A 24892-nucleotide genomic window follows, 5' to 3' on the forward strand; every position below is an offset into this window, starting at 1 on the left:
ACACAAAGTAAACGAATTAAGAGATAAACTATATAATCCAGTAGATATGAGGGTGTTTCCTTAATTAAATTAGAACTAATATAATATTTTATTCTTTCAATATTGCATGAAAATGAAATAGATAGATCTACCAGATTTTTTCTAAGGTGTGAGCAGAAGGTAAATTTTTATTTACCATTGCTTTGTGACACAATAAACATTAGCTCTGTAGAGTCTTTGATCGACCATATTCACAGAACAGTAAAAACCAGTTATACCTTAGTTACCCCCAGCAATTTGATGGAACCCAATTTACAGCTTGGTTGACTGATGCAATCATGATCAAGTGCCTTGCCCAAAGGGAAAAGCGAAGAATCCAACCTGGGGTATTCCCCTCCAAAGAAAAGCATCTTAGCCCTTTCGACCAATGCTTTCACACAAGGATATGTGCTATGAATTTTTAAATATGTGACTGCAACAATTTGCTATGATAATCTGGTTGTATTTTCCCAACAACTGAAATATTATTTTGCATATAATTTGTTCAATGAATTGAGCTTGCTGAATTATTAGGATCTAATTTTTTCACTTCTAATCACTTATGAATAAAAAGCTAAAATATGTGTAAAGTTACTCTACATGTAGCCGGTATATTTGTCTGATTACTAGATTGTACAATTTTAAGTAAACATAATAAAATAAAAAAAAATACAATGCAATTAAACCCTTAGCCCGTGTAGTCTGGTCATGTTAATGCTACTGTCCAAATTGAAAGATGGACAAGTTCATTATAGCAATTTAACAGGGTAGGGTATACTCTATAGTCCTCTGATGCACAGTTTGGGAATTTTTCGGAATGTTTCAGATGTTTAACAGACAAAATAAGTACTATCATTTACGGCTTTACAATATGATTGTTTGATTACATAGAAATGATATTCAAATATTAAAACGTTGACTATTATTTTTGTATTAGGTTAAATCCTTGAACTTAGTTGTTCTGATGCTTTCACTACTACCTCCATGGATCATTTATTTAATCAACATATATACTTATTTCACATATTATTTACAATTCTTGAAATTTATATTTATTTCAATTTTGCTTTTTATTTGACTGTCATTTATTTATCATTAATGTTTATTTTCTTTTTTTTTAAATAACATTTCAGTTACCAATTTCAGTTATCAGTGGATTTGATTGTGCCTTGATTTTAAAATTGATCAAAGTAAATTTATTTTGATTTTTGGAATTTTCAGATCATGGCCTGTTTAACAAATGAAGACATTTGCAAAAAGGTTCTCGAAATTGGTGTGTCTAAGACTGTGCAGTATTTAAAAAATCATACCAGAGCAAAGTAACTGAAAGTACACTTAGGCAAAACATTGACAGGTTATTTAAGAAAAACAATAACCTTAAAAAATCAAGACACAGAGTGAAAGGAGAGCAGAATCTGGAGCTTTTCTTGAAGAAACCGTATGAGTTTCCTGTTCAAGAATCTACATGTGAGCCTCAATCTGTGGAACAAAGGAATGGAAAGCTAACATCCAGGCTTGATCCATTTGACATCAACAATGATAATTCAAAGCTGATAGCTATGTCTTATAAAGAAGTTGCAGACAAGTATGTTCTCGGTTGTGGAATATAATTAGAGTACCGTACACTTTTGTGTATAATCTTTTAGCTGGACTTTTCAAAGAAAAGTCTAGCTTTTTTACTGACCCTGGCGTCTGTGTAGACGTCACTCTTTGGACCAAGGCTTGATTAAACTTTTGCATGCAAGTACATAATGGCTATCATTTAAAGGCATATAGCTTTGAAACTTTTTTTTCTATGTTAATAACCAACCACAATGGGTCAAGTCCCATAACTCTGACATGTATTTATCCAAATTATTTCCCCCTTTGGACTTAGAGTATCCTGGTTAAAGTTTTACATGCAAGTTACTATACTCAAGACATGCAGATATTGAATTGAAACTTTACATTGTGTCTTTGGGTTCATTAAAGTAGAGCCCTAACTCTGGCATGTATTTTTGCCAAATTATGCTCCCTTTTGGACTTGGGAAATCCTGATTAAATCTAAGTTTTGCATTCAAGTACATATAGCTGTTTCTTAAAGGCATATAGCTTTGCAACTTATTATTCGCTCACCTGAGCCAAAGGCTCAAGGTGAGCTTTTGTGACTGCTCGATGTCCGTCGTGCGTTGTGCATCGTGTGTTGTATATCAACAATTCTAAAAAAGCTTCAATACCAATAGACAGATTTACACAAAACTTCACAGGAAAGATCCATGGGTAGCCCCCTTTCAAAATTGTCCGAATAATTGAAATCCATGCAGAACACTGGTTGCCATGGCAAGCGAAATGAAAAACTTTTAAAAATGATTTTGTCCAAAACCACAGGTTCTAGTGCTTTGCTATTTGGTATGGTTTATGTAGACTTACATAGGGAAAACTTTCAATATCTTCATGTACAAAACCACAGGACCTAGGACTTTGATATTTGGCATGTAGCACTGTCTTGTGTTCCTCTACCAAGATTCTCTACTAACATTATCACCCTAGGGTCAAATATGGACTGCCCTGATGGTCACATGATTTATATAGACTTATTTAGGAAAAACTTTGAAAATCTTCTTCTCTTAAACCACAGGTCCTAGAACTTTTATATTTTGTGTGTGGTCCTTTACCAACGTTATTCAGATTATGTCCCTGAGTTGAAAGGAGGCCTCACCCAGGGGGGTCCAAACTTTTAAATAGACTTATGTAGAAATAAACTTTAAAAATCCTCTTGCCTGAATCTGCAAGGCTAGGCTTTTGATATTTGGTATGTTGCATTGCCTAATGGTCAAGTACTACAGTTGTTCAAATTATGCACCTGGGGTTAAAAGAGGCCCTGCCCTGGAGGTCCTAAGTTTTACATAGACTTATTATTATCTAGGAAATATCTTCTTGTCTATGTCTAGGTATTTAATATTTTGTAGGTATCATTGCCTAGTTGAATTCTAACAAGATTGTTTGAATAATGCCTCAGGGGTAAGGAGGCCCCACCCCAGGGTGTCACTTGTTATATGAGTTATATAGAAAAAAAAATACTTGGCACAATTGTTCACCATCATAAAACGAAGTGATATGCGCAAGAACTAGGTCCCTAGGTCTAAGGTCAAGGTCACACTTAGTGGTCAAATGATACAAGTGTTAAATATTTGTCCGTAGCATTTCTTCTTCATGCATGGAGGGATTTTGACTTGACACAAATGTTTACCACCATGAGACATAGTGTCATGCACAAGAATCAGATCCCTAGGTCTAAGGTCAAGGTCACACTTATAGGCCAAATGTCAGGTACAAGAATGACTTTGTCTGGAACATATCTTCTTCACGCATGGAGGACCATCATGAGACGGATTGTCATGCGCAAGAAACAGGTCCCTAGATCTAAGGTCAAGGTCACACTTAGAGGTCAAAAGTCAGATACAAGAATGACTTTGTCTGGAGCATTTCTTCTTCATGCATGGAGCGTTTTGATGTAACTTGGTACAATTGTTCACCACCATGAGACAGAGTGTCATGCGCAGGTCCCTTCTTTAGAATTACTTCCCTTTGTTGTAACTTTTTCATTACTAGTCGTAGGGAAAGGCCACTTTTTTGTAGTACAACATGCATGTTACATCCAATTTTGAGGAGTGTTTTGACCTATCTCCACTTGGTAACGTTTTTTTTGTGCGGACGTAGATTTTTTTAGATTTTTTTTTGTGGGGTGGGGGATTTTATTTAAGGTTAACTTCCCTTAGTTGTTACTATATATAACTTATATTATAACTTTTATATAGTTGACCATAGGGAAATACCAATACCACTATTCTGTGGTACAACATAGATGTTACTTTCAAATTTTAGGTGTATTTTAAGGTATTTCTGCCTTGTAAGGAGTATTTTATTGACTTTGTCCACAAAAAAAAAATCCCAAAAGATTACAATAATTACTACACAACCACAAAATTAAAATTCCACTGCAAAATACAGGTGCTAGTGTAGAGAAATTTGCTAGAACGGGTGTATATTGTGACATTCTGACACTCATGTTTAAAATACAGCCTTGAAATTTGGATGACATGTACAATTTTGCACTCCAGTCTTAAAACTGACTTTCAGTGACCATGAATGTGACCTATATACCTACTTACTTATATTTAAGCATCAATTTGACATTTGAAACGTGTAGCTCATATAACCCAGGTGAGCGATTCAGGGTCATCATGTCCCTCTTTTTTTTTTCTACGTCAAATACCAACCTAATCGGGTTAAGTCCCAATCTGACATGTAGGCAAGTTGGTCAAATTATGTCCCCTTTCAAACTTAAAACATCTAGTGTTTTATACAATTTACCTGGTAAAAATGCACAGCATGATTTGGTAAAGACAGGTAATTTGACTGCAGGTATGTTACCTTTGAATAGATGTTCGTGACACTTAACACAAATTTAGATAAAATTCTGCTTAATCTGGGTTTTACATAAATTTAGTGTATCTTTAATTTTAGATAATTTCTTACACAGTAGATTTCAGTGAAGTCCTCAGTATTTGATTTTAAGCTTGACTGTACAAAGTAAATTGGGAGCTATCCTACTCAACCCCGCGTCGGCGTCCTTCCGCGTTCCCGCCTTGCTTACTTTTTTTACACATTCTCTTTTTTTTTCGCCTGATCTCTTACTTGATGGATTTGTTTCAAACTTAAAATAATTATTCCACATCATCACCCACATCATATGGAACAAGGGCCATAACTACCAGACCAATATTTCATAAATTATCCCCCTTTTTACTTAGAACGTCAGGTTAAAGTTTTGATGCACTTTCACTCTATCTTAATTATTACTACATTTGATTAAACCTGAAAGTAATTGTTCCACTACATCTCCCACATCATATGACACAAGGTCCATAACTCTGGTACCAATATTTTATGAATTATCCCCTCCCCCTTTAACTTAGAATTTCAGGTTAAAGTTTTGATGCACTTTCACACTATCTCAGTTATTACTAAATGGATTTGATTCAAACTTATAATAGTTGTACACATTATCACACACAGCCATAACTCTTGCAATATTTGATGAATTTTGTCCCCTATTTACTTAGAATTTAAGGTTAAAGTTTTGGTGCACTTTATATTTTCACCCTATCTCTGCTATCACTAAATGGATTTGATTCAAACTTAAAATTGTTGTTCCAACTTATCACCAACATCATATGACACAAGGTCCATAACTTTGGCACCATTTTGTCATGAATTATGCCCCCGTTTAATTAGAATTGAAGGTTACTTTTGATGCATTTTCACTATATCTTAGTAAATACTAAATGGATATGATTCAAACTAGAGTAGTTGTTCCACATCATCACCCACATCATATGACACAAGATATATAACTCTTGCACCAATATTTTATGAAATAAGCCCCCTTTTGCTTAGAATTATACTTATTTAGTGGTTTGATACATTTGATTTCTCTTATAACTTAATATTTTTGACATTGACTCAAGCTGTTGTGCAATATCTTCATCCATCATTGGAGCCATTAAACACTCCATTGACAGCTGCACCTTCCTCAGATGTGCCATGTTTCACTATCGAGCATCGAAATAGTCGAACGCTCTGTCTCCTGTGGCAGCCCTTGTTTTAATACTTGTAGCCTAATGGAAGAATTGAATGTAAGGGAGGAAAATGAAACGAAAAGATTACAGTTAAATGACGCTATACAGGAAAAAATGTACTGAACACAAGCCTTAACAAAAACTAGTAAAAATTTGAAATTTCAAAAAAAAGAACTCAAAAGAACCTCTAGTCGTGAGAGTTACCGGCGCGAGAAGTGCCGTAAAATTGAAGAAAATGAAAATGAATTAAAATATACTGAAGATGACATTGATAGATTGCTTGGGGAAATTGCAGAACTAAAAACTCCAAACAATGCAAATAAGGACATGGTTAACTCTTTAAAAGCACAAATTGAATCTTTAAAACTTAAAAATGAAAGTCTTTCAACAGTTCAGCAAGGTATTTTTATAACGATGTTACTAGATGTTATTTACCAGAAATACATCTGTGCGTTTACAGTCTATTAAACAGTCACGTCTCGACTGAAATGTTAGCAAAGTCAGTGATAGTGTTCTTAAACTTGTAAATATAACACCTAATAAACTTCCTAGTCCTAGCACAATAAATAATTGGAATATTGAAAGGAGAATACTGGTCAAGAAACACTTATCAAGTGAATATGTGTCTGAACAAGAGAACATAACGTTACATACAGATGACGCATCTAAATATGGCAACAAGTGGGATGCTTTTGCATTTAGAGATAATGAAGGAAACTATCGGGTATTGGATCTACATGACATGGCTACAATATCAAGTTTGGATACTTTAGATACATTTAAGGTAATATTAAGTGATTTAGACTTAGCCAGTGAGAGTGAAAGTAAGGGTGGAAAATAATCCTAAGTAATATAAAAAAAAAACACCATGAGTGATCATGCTGCTACAGAGACTAAATTCAATGAGCTGTTAGAAGTATACAGGAAAGAAGTTCTTTCAAATGTTTTAGAAAATTATAATACACTAAATGAGGAATCTAGGGAGGCTGTAGACAGAATTAACAACTTCTTTTGCGGTCTCCACTCTATTGTTATTATGGCTGAAAATGGTCAGAAAACTTTGAATGAAGCTGAAATTGCAAATTTTGATAATAAAGTACCTATAGAAAACAAGCATTTTGTTAAAGCTGGCCAATCTGGAACTCTACGATTAATTTTGAGCTCATGCAAGTGTTTTGCTAGAAGAGGAGATGAAATGAATGGTTGCCATGGAAATTTTAAAACATATGTAAAATCATTTCTGCAAGAAAATACCATGCACTGTTTACCCCACCAACCACTTAGAGGAAACCGTTTCAATATTCTTTTTACTAATGCAGGACATGTTTATTTCCTCAAAGACCAAATGAAAAGTACTTTAGAGAAGACACACACAAAAAAAAACGAATGCTCTTCTATCTTCTGTTTTATTTGATTCTTTTTAACCGGCTGCAAAGCACTTGGACGTGTGTCAAAGATTATCACTACACCATTGTGGCATATAATTGAGTCGAAAAATATAACTATTTCAGACATGAATAAGAGATACTTTACATTAAAATCATTTTTAGAAGATTCAAGGCTGAACCTTGATGACTTCATTAAAGGTAAACTAAAACTTTTAAAGGATGTAGATGTCAAATAGGATAAGATCTATGAGTGTCTGGTGGAGGATAGCGATATTGATGGCTATGTCCAAACTATTCTGTTAGTAGTTCTACCAGCATTAACCAAACTTGTATTGGAACAGTTCAAATATCATTTGCCTGGAGGAAACCATGAATTTATGAATGGAAATGAAACACTCAGTGTTGACACACATAATACATTTCCAGATAGAATTTTCTCATATTTAGATCATATTTTAGCATCAAAGCCCTTATATCAAAACTCTGGCTATTGAATCTCATATTACATTTTCATGAAATAAAACAGAGGCATGGTTGAATGAACAGGATGATATAAAGGACCTAATCATAGAAAGTAGGAAAGAGGTAAAAAAAGAAAGAAAAAGATTTAAGGAAAGAGAAATGATATTAGAAGACAAAAGAATTGAAAAACAGATGGAAGATTTTAGAAAGAAAGAGGAACTAGAAAGGAAAAGGATAGAGAAATTGGAGAAAGCAACATCAGACATGACATTATATGGGCTATGGCAGTGTGAAGATACAGTTAATAGAGAAATTGATAAGATTAAAAGTAAAAAGATAAGGAGGAGGCCCTTAAAGTGCAATTAAGATTCCGGAAAGAAGTTTTTAAACAAATGACAGATTCAAATGCATATGCTTTTAGTAAGGTTGTAAATGGTAGAAGAGTACAACTTACAGTATCAGAACTGAAAGCAATTTTTTTGACATTAGGCAATAAAGCACATGACATCCCGTCCCTGGATAAAAACACCTTTTAGTTGGGAAAAACATTATGCATACGATTTTAGTTGAGCAAAACCAAGCAGCAGAAGAGAAATGGTTTAAAGGATATGTTATTTCACAGGTAGAAAATAAAATATTAGAAAATAAAATGGTTAAATGTTTTTATTTCATTCTTCTATGTTCTCCTTAAACAAAAAAATAAACCTTTGGTTTCTATCCTTTGACTTTATCAGGTGCCAGGCTTCTCTACGTGGTTTAACGTCAAATATGAGGATGAAGAAGGCATATATACGTGCAAACTTGCAGAAGAATATATGGATGGAGATGTGCAAATAATACAAGAAAATAAGTAAGTAATTTTGCAGTAGCATATAACCTGTATCATTGTAAGTGTTTTAGCTCACCTGAGCACAAAGTACTCATTGTGAGCTGTTTTGATTTCACTGCTTCCAGTTTGTGTGCATGCGAATGTAAATGCACCAGAATGTTAATCTTGATGATCGTTAGGTCAATAGGTCAGGTGAGCGATACAGGGCCTTCATGGCCCTTTTGTTAATATTTGGCTTTGACTATGTACTGTAATGATTCAAATTAGTGCTCTTGGTTTAAAACTGACCATGCCCCTATGTGTTACATGTACTTACTATAGGTTATTTAATTATGAGAAATATCTCACTTAACAGTTAACACTTTTTTACACTATATAAGGGAGGCGTGGTCTAGTGTTAAAGATGTTGACCGCTAAATCAGGGGGTCATAGGTTTGAATCTCACTGGGGTCATGACCACGCATTCTCATATGACACTGGAAATGGTTTTCCAGTAAGCGTACTCGAGAGTTGTTCAAATAAGCATGGAGCTTCAGTACAATCAGGCAGAAATGAATTAGCATAAACCAATTGACATTACAGAATTGAATGTCGCATGTGTCTTGTTAATTTTTCCTTGCACTTTTTTATCATTTCAACCTGTGTTAAGCAGCCAGAGCCAGACAAAGGAGCAGCATAATCTGGCTGCTTAAGAGAGGTTGAAATTAAAACAGAAACTCAGTTATGGAAGTTAGCTGACTGGCTGCTTAAGGCAAGTGGCTATTTAATAGAAGTGACCGTTGATGCAGGTTCAACTGTACGTCTTTTATCACTGTGAAATAATTCCTGCTTAATTTGATCTTTCTTTACATATTTCAGGCAGTGATGTTTGCTACCTGTTTAGATGACAAGGGAAATAGATATGACCAGTTAAGTCCAAGGTTTTCTTATGTCCAAGATGTCAAAGACAGGAGAGACGCACTACGATTGAACTGTTCATCTGTTATTCTATCTTGGGTACATGTATATGAACTCGTCATAGTTTTCAACCAAATCAAATGAAATTCGGTAAAAATCACCAACACTTAAAGGGAATGTACATACTTTCTTGACTTACATGTCCAATGCACTTTTTAGTGATATTATATGGATAATGTGTGTTGTTTTTCTTTTAGCTCGACTATACGAAGTATGAAGAGCTGTCCTACTCGACACGGCGTCAGTGTCCTTTTGCATCCTCACTTTGGTTAAAGTCTTGATACACTTTAACTTTATTGTTGTAATTACTTGATAGATTTCTTTCCGGCTCAAGGTCAAGGTCACAACTGAGGGTCAAAGGTTTGAGCATTCAATTGTTTGTCTGCTTAATATCTCGTAATCCTCTTGAAGGATTCATATGAAACTCTGGTCAAATGATCACCTCATCAAGGCGATGTGCAGAACTCATAAGTCTGCCATGCCGGCTCAAGGTCAAGGACACAACGCAAGGTCAAATGTTTTAGCCATCCATTCCGTGTCCGCACTATACCTCCTAAACCCCTTGAAGGATTTTCATCAAACTTGGGTCAAATTATCACCTCATCCAAACGATGTTCAGAACTTATAAGTCAGCCATGCTGGCTCAAGGTCAAGGTCACAACTTAGGATCAAATGTTTGAGCCTTCCATTTTGTGTCCACTCTGTATCTTCTAAACCCCTTGAAGGATTTTCATCAAACTTTGGTCAATTGATCACCTCATCAAGAACTCATGAGTTAGCTGTATCACCTCAATGTCAAGGTCACAGCTCAAGGTCAAAGGTTTGAGCTCTGTATCTCCTAAACCCCTTGAAGGATATCCATGAAACTGCGGTCAAATGATCACCTCATCAATACCTTGTTCAGAATTTATAATTCAGCCATGTCAGTTCAAGGTCAAGGTCACAGCTAAAGGTCAAAGGCTTACCCTTTCACTATCCATAACATAACAGTGGCGAGGGATTTACCTGTCTTTCAGATTGCCTTGTTTTATGAATTATGCCCCCTTCTTACTTACATTTAAGCTTATTTATTTTTGCATTTCCACTGTATCTCTGTTATAACTGAGAGGATTTAATTCAAACTTTAAACAGTTATACATTTTCATCACTCACATCATATTACACAAGGGCTACATACTGGACCCCATTGGTTATAAGCTTTCAGGGTTAATAGGTTATCCATGCAAACATAGATCACATTTATTGTCGAGCCTGCTAACGGTGTGCTTGACTTAGTCGTCACTTTTGATGGGTTGGTGTATGTGCGCACGTCTGTCCGTCCAGCCTTGCGTGTGTCCGTTCCATTTTGTCCAGACCTTAACTTTGGACAAACATGGACCAGTCTATATATGGAATGAATGTATACCTCAATGAGGAGTGTCATGCGCAAACCTCGTGTTCCTATCTCAAAGGTCAAGGTAACAGTTGGATGTCAAAGGTCAAATAGAAGTTTGTCTGGACTATGACTTTGACATGCGTGGACCAATCTTGTTTATATTTTGCATGAATATTTACTTGCCATGAGGAGTGTCATGTGCAAACCCCATGTTCCTATCTCAAAGGTCAAGGTCACAGTTAGAGGTTAAAGGTCAAATTGAAGATTGTTCGGAGGATTTCTTCTACATGCATGGTGGGATTTTGATGTAACTTAACATGAATGTTTACAGTTGTGTGACAGAGTGTTATGCACAAGAACCAGGTCACTAGATCTATGGTTAAGGTCACACTTAACAGGCCAAAGGTCAGATACTCTACCTGGTAAGGAGTTTTGTGTAGATTTTTATAGATTTGTTTTTAAATTGGTAAAAAAAATTCACATGAAAATTCAGGTGCTAGTGTAAAATAGTTCTGACACCATCAAATAGTAAAATAAATGTTAACGTTACATTTTAGGTAGCTGGCGGGCTCGACATTCTGACCATTGGCATGCAGAATATTTATGAATATATTTCTAGTATTACTAAGATTTTTTAACTCAATACAAAAATATGTTCTTAAACTATTTATTGTAGTTATATAGTCAATATTTTAATCCTAAATGATCTCAATTATTGAAGATACTTTCAACTTTGGTCAATAAACTATCTTATTAGTAATAAATACGTGATGTTTTGACAAGACAGTAAAACATTCTTAACATTTTACAGAACAAACGATATTCTTTCCGAGATATGCAAAAAAACAACAGCATTTCATGTATGATTCGAAAAGTATATTGCACACCATTGGATAGTTATACATGCATTATTTTACAACAGAATTGTTCACTATGAGTATTTCTTCTACTTTTTCAATGTAAATGATACTGAAAATTCTGCCTTTAACCAAACTGCCAGCAGTTAGTAACATAGATTAAAATGTCAGAAAAAAAATCAAATTATTCAAGGGGAGATAACTCATGTTTTTGTAGATGTATTTAAAAGGAGTAACATCATTGTGTTTGTATTCAAAATATCTTTCCAATGATATATAACACAATGTTTGGAAATATTTTAATTTTTGGCCTGTGATTGCTACTTACAGCATACTATTTTACACAGGTGCTATGCCTGAATTAGACTACTGTTCTTCAGTTTGGGGGTTTAAGAGTTTTTAGACATGGTTCAGAATAGAGCGGTTCGTTATTTAATGGGCGTTCAGAAATTCACACCAATTTTAGCCATGACTGGTAGTATGGGACGGATTATCTAAAGACACAGACGTTGGGTCAATATGGTCCAATTTTGGAATAGACTGATAAACATGGAAAGTACTAGGCTTACTCGTAATGTTCTTGAACATGATTGTCAGTCTAGAGGAAATACTTGGTGTTCAGAAATCAAACATGTCTTAGATGTGGCAAATTGTTTAGACCATTATATAAATCAAACCACAGTGGATCGATCTTAAAGAATTAGAAGACTGTCTTTTGGAAAGTTTTAAGTCTGAATGGTCTGAAAAGATACGAACTGTTTCAAAACTGAGAACTTGTGTACAGTTTCAATCTGAGGAGGTTACTGAAAAGTATCTTCAGAGTAACATATCGAAAGTTGAAAGGTCACATTTAGCTCAATTTCGTTGTGGAATTTTACACTTGAAAGTTGAAACTGGTAGATATATTGGTCGTTATCCTTACGATAGAATGTTTTACTGAGCTGTCCTACTTATACAGATATCAGAGTAAATATGATGAACAGAGCATTAGAAAGTTATAACATGTTCCTAACACTATCTTGTGAATACAGGTTGAAATATTTGATAAATACTCATTGTGTTCTTTTTGCTAAATTTATTGTAAATGGAATGTGTAGACGAAAATCTCTCTTGTTTAACTAATATTGCAAACTTGAATGCTCGCAAGTGATATTTCGCGTTACACTAGTTATGGAATTTACATAGAGTAAACTTTCAATCACAGTTAATCACGCTTAAGTATACTTTGTCGAGCATTCATTAGTCGGCAGCATTATTAGTTTTATGTGAAAAAAACATCTACATGTATTTGCTACATTTTTTGCAAAAAAATGTGTTCAGAATATATTTTTTGTCACGCATAAGTTTAATTGTATGAATATTACGATGATCAGTTGTATAATAAGTAAAATATTTAAAGTGACTTATAGGGCCAACGTGGCCGGGTGTAGTAAAATGTTTTTTATTGATTTTGTACTTTGTACATATGTTATACACAATGTCATTATAATAAAATTTACTTACTTACTTGTATACTCGAATGCATGTTCCACACCAAAAAAAGCGTAATGAACAAATGCTACTTTTTATAAAACATTTTACATCTTCATTCTCTTCTCCATAGATTTTTTTTTTTATTTTCGGAAAATGTTTCTGAAATATTTTTTAATAAAATAAGATAACAAAATTCCTTGAATACCGAGTTCATATTTACGCTACGGTGCTATGAATATATGGAAAGTTAAACACAGTTAAAACGTTACGTCTTTTCCTCCGTTTTTCAAGCTGAATCTGAAGTATCACTTTTAAACGCCTCGATAACCTAGTGGTAGAGCGTCCGCTTCGAGTGCGGGAGGTCGTGAGTTCGATCCCGGCCTCGATATACCAAATGATGAAAAAATGGAATCAGTAGCTCCATTGCTTGACGCCCAGCATTAAAAGACAAACTGGATTCTCTACCCAATTCCATCAGAAATGAGGTGCGAAAGTGATGAATTTAAATTGTAGAACTTGGTCCACAATTGACCTAAACCAAATAATGTATAAGCTATAAATTAGATTCACTTTAAAGTTTAATTGCAACCTTTATAAATAATTATTTAATGACTTATTATTGAATATTTCGTATTTAATATTTGGTTTAAGCCTATTTAAACTGTTTCATAAATAGTTGAATACAATTTTCCACGGAATCAGGAGATTTTATTTCGAGTCCGACTTGCTAGCGCGCTCCGTGAAGTGTGAAAACAATCTATCTCTTAAGGAGAGCACCAGCTGGTTAGAAGTTATAAAGACAGACAGCCGTAAGATAGTTGGAAAATTGTTGAGAAACGGTGTTATAAATGCAATAATTTATTTACATCATATCCGTAAACTTGAAACATTTTGTGTTAATTCCATGTAGATTTTAAGCAACTTGAAAGTACAAAAAAGGTTGGAATAAATATTTTGTTTTGGTCTTTAAGCCCGTTTCTGTCAAAATTTTATTTTCTCACGAACATTTAACTTTTTTTCCGCAGAACTTTACAACCCCCCATGAGAATAATTAACAACGGATAGAATGATCGTACTGGACATCAAACATATCGCTTAGTTGACGGGCGAACGCTCAAATCAGTGTGTCTTTCGGTTCGACATGACTGGTGGGGGATTTTTTTCACTGGATGAATTAGACTAGAGACTATTTTTTAAGGGTCCGTTGTATTAGAAGATTAAAAACTGAAATCGTTTTTAAATCCTGACTGCACATATTTGTTAACAGTGCTTTAAAATATTCATTTAAAAGTTGAAAGTTAACATTGTGGGAATTGCTGGATATTCCGATGTTAAACTAACTTGTAGCCCGACCCAATCGTTTTTAATGTGTTGCAAGTTACAAAGATATGCTTGTGTTATTACATATTTGAAACAAATAGCAATCAAATACAATTAGAAAAATAATGAATATAGCAGTTAATTGTTGAAACGCGAAAGTTAATTGCCATCACAACCTTTCCGTTAATTCATATAAGATATACCTTTTGCCCTTTTTTTGTTCTTGACAGTGCTGATTAAAAAAACAACAACAAAAGTTTTTAGTCATGCTTTGGGGTACCCGGGCTCTGAATATTTGCTTAAAAATCTGAGGTCGGCACCAATTTTTCAAGCCAGGTTGAAAGTGGCAGCGGCTGTATCCAGGCAAATTTTCAAAATACACATGATAAAAACAGTGAAATGTTTTATCTGAATGTAAGATATAAATACGGTCAAATGCCGACAAACTCTTAGCCATATTTTTACTCTACCCTTAAAAAATATTGTGTTTTGGTGCTTCAAGGCCCCCATTTCTAACTTTAATGAAAAGCAATATATCAGGAAATACATTTAAAGCAGGCAGTAGTTATATCATTTGCTTTTATGACACAGAGCGATCTGACTAGAGCGGCAGAGCTGAGCAAGTCCCAGTAATAGAAAGAGAGAAATTGTTTAGAAACAGATATTTCTGGCTTACTGAACTTAGCTTTTTTAATCATTAATGTGCTTAGTGTACAACATCAATACACACGTAGCACTATTTCATTAGACGAATCAATGCACATCTCATATCTAGGTGGTCTACTCTAAAGAGCATCTCATAAATGTCCAGTACTTGACTGGTATTTGAACCCCTGAATTCTGAATTGAAAGTCAAGCGTGTCACAAATATACCAACTTTCGTTGCATTTATTTCACCAACATATTCATTACAAAACAGGAGTATAATATGATTAACGGACATTTCATGTAAGTTTCAAAATGACAAACCAATTTCATTAAATGTTTCCATTTTAATTCTCAATCCATGAATGTGTTTTTAATCAAATATATTTCCTTTTGTTTTTAGAAGTATTTTGTTTGAGTAATTAAGAAATCAAATATGAGTCCAATGCAGGATGTACAATTTTGACATTTAGAGATTTAGAGATCGTGCATTGTACCTTAGTCCTCAAAGTACTCTACAAGTTTATCTAGGTTCTTTCTATCATTTGTATTTAACAGACTCGTGAACATCATGAACATGAACTTTGACCTTAACCTTGAAACCAGCTATCTAAAACTTGCACTCTGCACTTGTCTCAATGTGGTGAAAATTCTTTTTTAGTTTCAAGGTAAAACCGTACAAAATCCTTCCAAAGTGATGCTTAGTCGAAATGTCAAATTTGAAAGCTACATCAATTACTCTTGGTTACTCACAGACAATGTTGAAGGGCGAACAGATGGACGGATAATAACATTCGAGTATAGGTTCCGTTTCTTTTTCAAAACTGGCGTATAAATATAAACAGATCAATATAAGGATGTACGAGCGAATTTTTTCTAACGTTAAGAATTTTTTCATACCTTGTGAGCTTGAAGAACATTAGTTTCTATGACAAACAAGAGCAGAAAAAAACATAGGTCACCGAACTTGTTTTAATTTTATAGGGTATTTTCTTCACCCTCTGTTTACGCATTTCTGAAATTTTGTAAAATTGAAAAAAATATTGGTACTTTTTAAAACATATAATATCCTACTTAGTCTTATGGGGATATCAGGTCTTACAGGTTAATATGAATATATGGTGATGTCAGTATTATATAAGCATAAATGTCACTAACAAATCTCTTTAATTTTCACATGTTGACATAATTACCCCACCCACTTTATTTTCAATGGAAAAAAACGTATTTAGATCTACAAAAAAAATTCTGACATTAAGATTTTTAAAATATTTTGCAGCATTAATGACACACAAAAATGCTTCAAAATAGAAAGAAAAAAAGTTGGGGGTCACCGTGCATCTAAGAGATTTATGAAGAAAAATCTGTTAAAAGGTGGTGAATTTTGATATTTTTTGTTCTTTTTGTTTAAATTTATATTTTCTAGATAATATAAAGTGTTACCTTGAAAACTTTTATTTTATTTATAGCTCTTAACATTATATGTATCAGTCAGAAAAATATCGAAACCAAACCTGATCTACTTTAATAGGTATTTGAAATTACCTACCCCTACCCCATTGTAAATCTTACGTCAATTTTAGGCAAATGCCGGCTAAAAATAAGAGTAAAAAAATTTTTTTGCAAAAGCATAATATATTTGGTTAAATGGTACATTATTAGCCATATTTTAATTATCTAGCATTAATTTTTGGCAAAACGTTTGTTAGAAAGCAATATTTGAAGAAACATTTTTCAAAATGGCGGATATCCTGAAAAAAACGCTCGTACATCCTTAAGGTATAAATAAATTATATATAGTATGTATATTTAATGACTTTTGCCCTATATAAAAGAAATTAATATAGGGAGATATTGTTAAAATGTGTGGTAAAAGTTATGTCCTTGTACGCTGCACTTCATCTCAATGTCCTCTGTCATTGTATACTATCGACGTGATTCCCTACCTAGATTGTAGTGTAATGCCTCTGACAGTAAAATTTACCAAAGGGACATAACTCAAAAAGTACAGTAGAGTTATGGTTCGTTCGCTTCGCACATCAGTATTACGTGAAACTTATCATAAGTGCCATTTTGGTTTTAAATTTCAAGCATGAGCTCGAATCGACACGAATATGGACAGATATCAGATAAAGGAAGATGAATAAAAAAATAAGTAGGATAGACTTATGTCATGTTGTTGAGCTGTCCGTAAGACAGCACGCTCGACTTTTCTCAGTATTTGATTCTGAATTCGATATTTGCATGTATAAACGTTATAAGACATTAACAAAACATATTAAAAGGGGCATAACTGTATCAAAATTCAAATCGGAGTCATTGGAACTGTTTCTCCTGGTGTAGTATAAAGTACTATTTAAAGTTTCAAATTTAAAATGTTCATAGTATAAGAGAAAAGAAAATTAACTTTATCAAAAAATTTAACAAAAAAATGTCGAAGTTAAAATGGAAATAACTTTATCCAAAAAAAAAAAAAGAAAAAATGAAAAGTCGAAGTTAAAAATGGGAATAACTGAGTCAAATTTCAAATAAGAGTTATGGAGATTGTTTCTCTTTGTATAAACTTTGACAGTGAATAACTATTTTAGGTTTCAAGTGAAAATCTATCACAGTGAAAAGCTAACACAGTAACAGAGATATGTAACTTTAAATAAATATATAAACAGAAAAGTCGGAGTTAAAAAGGGGCACAGACAAAATAAATGTTCCTTATTTAAATCAAACTTTTTTATGGAAATAAGGAATACGTTATCGTCTTTTTAATTTTTAAATATGATACCTAGAAAAATGACATACAACAGCTGCAGACTGGTGTCATCAAAACTTTTTACATGTCTGCTTTCCGAGGCGACAGTTGTTTACTGATCTTCAATATGAGGAATTAAAACTGTACGAAAAGTCTAGAGAAATGAATATAATATTTGTGTTGCTTTCACTAGTATCAGTGAGAATCACATTACATTTAGTATAATATATATATCCTTTTTAAATATTTCTAATTGCCAATCTTTATATTTGATTGAAAAACTTACAGGAGACCTCTAGGTAGAACAACCAAACAACAAAAGTGTAGTGTATACAACATCAAACAAGAAAATGCGGCTTGTACCAAAATATTTTGGCAATGGGAGGTTTAGAAGTAGCAGATAAAATCCTAAATTACAGTATAAAGTTATGTATGTGTACAAATCAATAAACATCCCGTAAAGTGCTCGTTTCGTACAGAAATAACATTTTCATGCTCGATATTTTCGTCACCATAAACTGACACTGTACCTTCAATAACTTTTTAACAAACACAGATAGACATGTAAGACAAAAACCGAGTAAAGATAAATTATATGGCCAATGACTGGGCGATATCGTTTGAAAATTTGTATTTAATAAACACACTCATTACTGCAAAATGTGTCCTCCGTTAGGTCAAAAAGTTAACAAATAACGCCATTTTGAACTGCAAACAGCATTTTTCTCGCTTAAAAAGCAGCAAAATGCAAAATAAGTCCCCCCGCCGATAACTTTGATGGCCTCGTCAAACATAATGTTTGGCGTTCCGCTAGATTGCGCTATATTACGCCTTCTTGAACTAAAATAGGTATTTACGCCTAAAATTTAATGCCTGGTGTTTAACACTTGTTTATATTTACAGGTCATCCTTTAATTTTGATTTTGAAAGCAGTGCATGGAAATACTTAGGCTGTGAAATACACACATTTGATCCAAGGTAATTGTATGTAATGTACATGTATCCCCAATAGCAAAATATAAACTTAACATTTCTGTATGCAGTAAACTAATCATGAATATGGTGTTTAATGTATTAGACACCAAAGGAATTACCTACAGTTTAAAACGAATAACTCTTCATTCAGTTTATAAGCTAATAGAAAAGATACATATTTTCGTAGTTGCGCAGTCCATAAATTACCGTAACGAGATAATCGTCTATAAACGATTTTGTATGAAAGTTTAAAAAAATATAGTTTAAAGTTATACGGATATTATTGCAATTGAAGTTCAAATAACGTATATATGCTGTCAATGTTGGCTTGTTGTACGATAATGATTTGAAATTTCAGCTAATATATTAGAATTACAATTTTTACATGTGTCAGGCAACTATCATTGGATTTCTTTGATATTTTGATTATATGTATTGCATGATGGTAATGCATTTTACATTTTAGTGCTGTCACACGAACATTTTTTTTTGAAATCGATACGTAAATAAAACATACTCGTTCCAATACCAGGTACATAATAATTTCTTACTCAACAATAATTACGAAATGGAGGTAACAGAAATGGCACTGATTACAAGATTAATAATTAATTGTTTGGATGGGTTTTCAGGAAATATTCGAAATTGTGCTTTAAGCGACAATTTCCAATTGTAAAATGATGTTTCATCTTTTTTAACCAACCAGACATAGAAGACGTGTTTTACATGACATATTCAGTTTCTGAATGAAGAAAGAGAATGAAGATCAAGTAAACAATATTAGTATTTCCATATTTTCAGTAAGCCCATTCAAAACAGATGGATTCCAAAGTACACAGCATTTCATCTTATCGGACTTTCAAACAGAAATGAAATAAACAACAATGGCTGGACAATGAAAACACTAACTGCAATTAAAGATCAGTTATCGCAAGAAAATGTAAGATTATGTTGCCACATACTTTCCATTGAAAGTATACAAGTTGAGAAAATAAACTGGTATCATTATTTAATGTTTCTTTTCACAAATTTATCAGATTAAATCAAACTATATCGACCAAGGGCTAATTATTCACAGGGCCTTAAAACGATTATCTTTACAGGTAAATGCCAAAGTCGCCTATATATATAAAGGGCGAACAATTTCCTGAGGACAGAATTTCTTTAAACTTTGTGTACTGACTGAGAATCAAGTTTAAGTAGGAAAATTGTATTAAAAATCATAGGTACCCAGGCTTGATCTTGAAATATCTGCCCTTTAAAATCAGAAAATGCTAAAAAATCTAATTTTCAAGGGCGAATAATTCAAGATCAAGGAAAGAGATTTGTGCATTTTAATTTTTATTTCTGTTTCAGATTTGATTTGCAGTAAGGAATACAAAGTTAAAAGAAATTAGGTCCATGAGAAAAATCAGGCCTTTGCGGTATCATTTTTTCATGTTCATAGTTAAGGACATTTGCAACAAGCACATTCTTTCCTACTGATATATTTTTTCTTTATACTGACAGAAAATCAAATAAAAAACAGAAATATGAAATCTAACAAACCATTGGAACCCAGCCTTGGTCGTGAATTATCTGCCCGCGAAAGTCAGAAAATACTAAAAAAAAAATCAATATTCAAGGGCAGATAATACAAGGTCAAGCCTGGGTGCCTCTGATTTTGAACACATAATTCCGTTTTAAACTTGGTTTTCAGTCGGTACACAAAGTTTGAGAAAACTCTACCAGTAGTGAAAATTTTGTCCTATATACATAGAGGCAACTTTGGCATTTACCCTTAAAACTTTAAAACATCCTATGGTATATTTGAATTATATAGATCATTGTGCTTTGATTTAATGTAGATGCCAGATCTGGAAGTGGTCAACATTTTAGAGGTGCAATACTCATTCTTCAAATTTTAAATATTTATTGAAGAATAGTATAGGGAAAAATATCTTGTAAAATGCTGATCTTCAATATACATTAATATCGATCTGATATTAACAAACATGTTGATTAGCCACTCAATTATTCCCTTCCCCTCCCCTCATCTAATTAGAACTGTAAAGTATTGGCAATCTATGTGTATCAATTTTCTTATTATCTTACACTTTCAGCAATACTGAAATTGTGTTGCTTAATCATTATCATTTTTTTATTATATTTTTATTATTATCAAGATCGTCATCCGGATGTCTCTATTTCTAACGAATACTTTCTTCTTGAATTTCAAGACACATACACTCTATCCTGTTTTCAAATATTTATATGTCACATATACAAAAGCATCCATACACAGTAAGTCTTGTTTTTCAGCACGACTTTTCGAAAGAAAATAGAGCTATTGCACTTGCCCTGGTGTCGGCGTCAGCGTCAGCGTCGCTTGTGGTTAAAGATTTTGATAAAGTCAAATAGCTCTGTTACTATAAAAGCTAATGACTTAAAACTTAAAATAGTTATCTAATATCAAAGTCTACACCTGGGGAAACAATCCCCCTAATTTTGATTTGAAATATTGATAGAGTCATGCCCCTTTATAACTCAGATTTTTTTGGCTTAAGTTTTAGATAAAAGTCAAATACCTCTGTTCCTGTCAAAGCTTTTGACTTGATACTTAAAGAAGACATTAACTATCAAAATCTACAACAGGAGAAACAATTCCAATAACTCTGATTTGAATTTAACAGAGTTATTTCCCTTTTAAACTTTGAGCTGTTTGTTAAAGTTGTTGATAAAGTTTTTACAGGCACGGTCCTTATTCTGAGTCAAGCACTGAGAAAAGTCGAGAGCGCTGTCTTACGGACAGGTCTTGTTACACTTGCATCGCCTCGTCGGAAGTCAGATTTACAAGAACAATTTAGCGCTTCAGGTGCAGGCAGCTGCGTCATTGTAATTTAACCATATGCCCTTCTTCGTCATAGGTCTGGTGATGGCAGGTTTGAAAATGGATTTATTTTCCCCCAATATTAATTGTAGTGCTTTTAATAGTAATTTTGGATGATTCCATCAAAATTTGAGGCTTCTGTATCTGAATTACTTTTCTTTCAGAAAACTGTAGATATCTTAAAACTTGATATAGAAGGTTATGAATGGAAAGTTCTTCCGGAATTGTTCCTGTCAAAACAGCTGAAATACGTGAGACAAATTTTGATCGAGATTCATTTTGGTTATATATTTTATCAGAAAGGAAAAAACAGAACTTTTTCAGAAACAGAACTATTTGGAGATGTATCAATGCAATACCAATTAAAAGTCCTTCGGCAATTATTTCGGGAAGGTTTTCGTATATTCTCTCATGAGCCACATGTGCCTTCATATATAAATATTAAAAATCAAAATATATGGAGTTTAAATGTCATATCTTTTTTAAATATTAACTTAATTTGAATGTAATAGTATTCAAATTAGTTCTATGATTAGTTATATAAAAATCTACTAATGACATGAATAATGCTTACTTTATTAAGCATGTCGCAGTATGTAACAAAATAGTTTCAGAAAAGGCTTACAATAATATGTTGTAGAGTAAAATAACCGTATAGATAAATATCTTTAATATATTGGTTGTTTTATGTCATTTTCCTCTTTTATGTTCAGTCTTGTGTTCCGAACTTTTGTTAAATTATATATATTATATATATATATATACCATATTGGACGAGCAGTTAGTCGAGTATATTCTCTCATGAGCCACATGTGTATATATATATATATATATATATATATCCGCCTCTTACTAATATTTATGCAAGAGTCTTATTTTAATCAAACCACAAAATAATTATTCAGAAATCAATGTCTTCAAAAAAACTCATTTTTGATATTAAGCAAAATAATGTCACATATATTATTTTTAACATGACTTTTTTTTATTATTTTATATCTATCTTATTTTAGATTAAAAATAATTCACTGCATATTGTACTTCCGACTTTTCTGTATTTTCCCAGCTTGGTATGAGTGCAAATATATATTGTACAGTTAGTTAGTTCTAGAATAACGTTTTTATTCTTTATTTATTTTAATTCATTAAGAAAATACGTGATTCATTAAATGTTGTATTTTCTGTTTTCGCCAGGAACATTCCTGCATCTGATGATTTTTTATCGTATTTTTTAGGCTTTTGATCATTTATAAATGTGTTTATATCCAAATGGGACATCATTGCCATGATTTGTACTTTTGTTTTCATGTTTACAAACAAACTACAAAAAAATCCTGATTTCAAGACGCATAATCAAACTCTGTAAATAAAGCGCCTACTTTATCTGATTCGGAATATTTTCTCGCGTTTTGTGCTTTATCGTATATTTAACACGGGACTGTTTAACCGTCAAAGTACGGAAAAAAATCAATCTATATTGTAAACACGTTCGTCCTATACTTTTAAATATTTTACGGTCACCTGTTGCAAATACATGTTCACAATTGGATAAATAAAATAGTTATAGAATAACTGAATATATTACATATACATTCAGGTGTTTATAATATCGAATGCAAGGAGCGTATGCTTATTTTTGAAAAAATAAAAAATGTTGGCCATTTCTGGGACATCCTCCGTAGGATATATAAATATATATATATATCATGAAAAAACTTCGTCATTTTCTATTACAATCCTCGTACGATATATGTCTGCATACATATTTCAACGCCATGTATTCTCCAAACAGAAGAAGGCTGTATTATATGTACCAAGGTTACTCTCCAAACAGAAGAATGTTGTATAATGAGTACCATATAAACTAAAAAAAGAAGAATGCTGCATTGTGTGTACAATGTACTTTTCAAACAGAAAAATACGGTATTATGTGTATCATGTAATCTCCAAACAGAAGAATGTTGTATTATGTGCACCAAGAGCTCTCCAAACAGAAGAATGCTGTATTATCTGTACCATATACCAAACAGAAAAATAAATTATTATGTGTACCATGTCCTCTCCAAAGAGAGGAATGCTGTATTATGTGTACCATGTACCCTCCAAACAGAGAAATACTGTATTATGTGCACCATGTACTCTCCAAACAGAAGAATGATGTATTATGTGTACCATGTACCCTCCAAACAGAGAAATACTGAATTATGAGTACCATGTACCCTCCAAACAGAAGAATGCTGTATTATGTGTACCATGTACTCTCCAAACGGAGAAATACTGTATTATGTGTACCATGCACCCTCCAAACAGAGAAATACTGAATTATGTGTACCATGTACACTATAAACAGAAGAATGCTGTATTATGTGAACCATGTACTCTCCAAACAGAGAAATACTGTATTATGTGTACCATGTACTCTCCAAACAGAGAAATACTGTATTATGTGTAACATGTACCCTCCAAACAGAGAAATATTTAATTATGTGTACCATGTACCCTCCAAACAGAAGAATGCTGTATTATGTGTACCATGTACTCTCCAAACGGAGAAAAACTGTATTATGTGTACCATGTACCCTCCAAACAGAGAAATACTGTATTATGTGTACCATGTACCCTCCAAACAGAGAAATATTTAATTATGTGTACCATGTACCCTCCAAACAGAAGAATGCTGTATTATGTGTACCATGTACTCTCCAAACAGAGAAATACTGTATTATGTGTACCATGTACCCTCCAAACAGAGAAATATTTAATTATGTGTACCATGTACCCTCCAAACAGAAGAATGCTGTATTATGTGTACCATGTACTCTCCAAACGGAGAAAAACTGTATTATGTGTACCATGTACCCTCCAAACAGAGAAATACTGAATAAAATGTACCATGTACCCTCCAAACAGACGAATGATGTATTATGTGTACCATGTACACTCCAAACAGAGAAATACTGTATTATGTGTACCATGTACCCTCCAAACAGAGAAATACTGAAATATGTGAGCCATTTACCCTCCAAATAGAAGAATGCTGTATTATGTGTACAATGTACTCTCCAAACAGAGAAATACTGTATTATGTGTACCATGTACCCTCCAAACAGAGAAATACTAAATTATGTGTACCATGTACCTTCCAAACAGAAGAATGCTGTATTATGTGTACCATGTACCGTCCAAAGTGAAAAATGTTGTATTATGTGTACCATGTATCCTCCAAACAGAAGAATGCTGCATTATGTGTACCATGTATCCTCCAAACAGAAGAATGCTGCATTATGTGTACCATGTATCCTCCAAACAGAAGAATGTTGTATTATGTGTACCATGTACCGTCCAAAGTGAAAAATG

At 33.2% G+C, this 24892-nt stretch overlaps 2 protein-coding genes across 3 annotated transcripts in view; one reads left to right on the top strand and one right to left on the bottom strand.

Annotated features, from left to right (window-relative positions):
- The window catches only part of LOC128547967 (probable methyltransferase-like protein 24), a 101960-nt gene extending 78763 nt beyond the window's left edge, over nucleotides 1-23197 (top strand). The window contains exons 4-6 of one of the 2 annotated variants that reach the window (XM_053521997.1): nucleotides 18595-18669; nucleotides 19468-19606; nucleotides 21700-23197. In XM_053521997.1, coding sequence (XP_053377972.1) covers nucleotides 18595-18669; nucleotides 19468-19606; nucleotides 21700-22038 — 553 coding nt within the window. In that variant the 3' untranslated portion in view covers nucleotides 22039-23197. The remainder of the gene's footprint in view (nucleotides 1-18594; nucleotides 18670-19467; nucleotides 19607-21699) is intronic. The other variant, XM_053522001.1, reaches the window with a different exon arrangement.
- A 68-nt stretch (nucleotides 23198-23265) lies between these two features.
- Nucleotides 23266-23990, bottom strand: LOC128551913 (uncharacterized). The gene is made up of 3 exons (XM_053532898.1): nucleotides 23908-23990; nucleotides 23582-23652; nucleotides 23266-23345 (listed from the first exon to the last, which is right to left on the bottom strand). Exons 1-3 carry the CDS (start codon nucleotides 23988-23990, stop codon nucleotides 23266-23268), a joined length of 234 nt encoding a protein of 77 aa, XP_053388873.1.
- Between the last annotated feature and the right edge of the window lie 902 nt (nucleotides 23991-24892).

The sequence above is a fragment of the Mercenaria mercenaria genome, chromosome 1 (genome assembly GCF_021730395.1).
Source record: "Mercenaria mercenaria strain notata chromosome 1, MADL_Memer_1, whole genome shotgun sequence".
NCBI lineage: Eukaryota > Metazoa > Mollusca > Bivalvia > Venerida > Veneridae > Mercenaria > Mercenaria mercenaria.

Bases quoted from the DNA above. Each gene is read 5' to 3' on its own strand.
- LOC128551913 (XM_053532898.1), bottom strand. From the start codon at position 23,990: ATGTTACACATAATACAGTATTTCTCTGTTTGGAGAGTACATGGTACA. The intron at 23,653-23,907 runs GTTCACATAATA...CACATAATACAG, and splicing joins CTCTGTTTGGAGAGTACATG to TATTTCTCTGTTTGGAGGGT. The intron at 23,346-23,581 runs ATAATAATTTAT...TAACCTTGGTAC, and splicing joins TTGGAGAGGACATGGTACAC to ATATAATACAGCCTTCTTCT.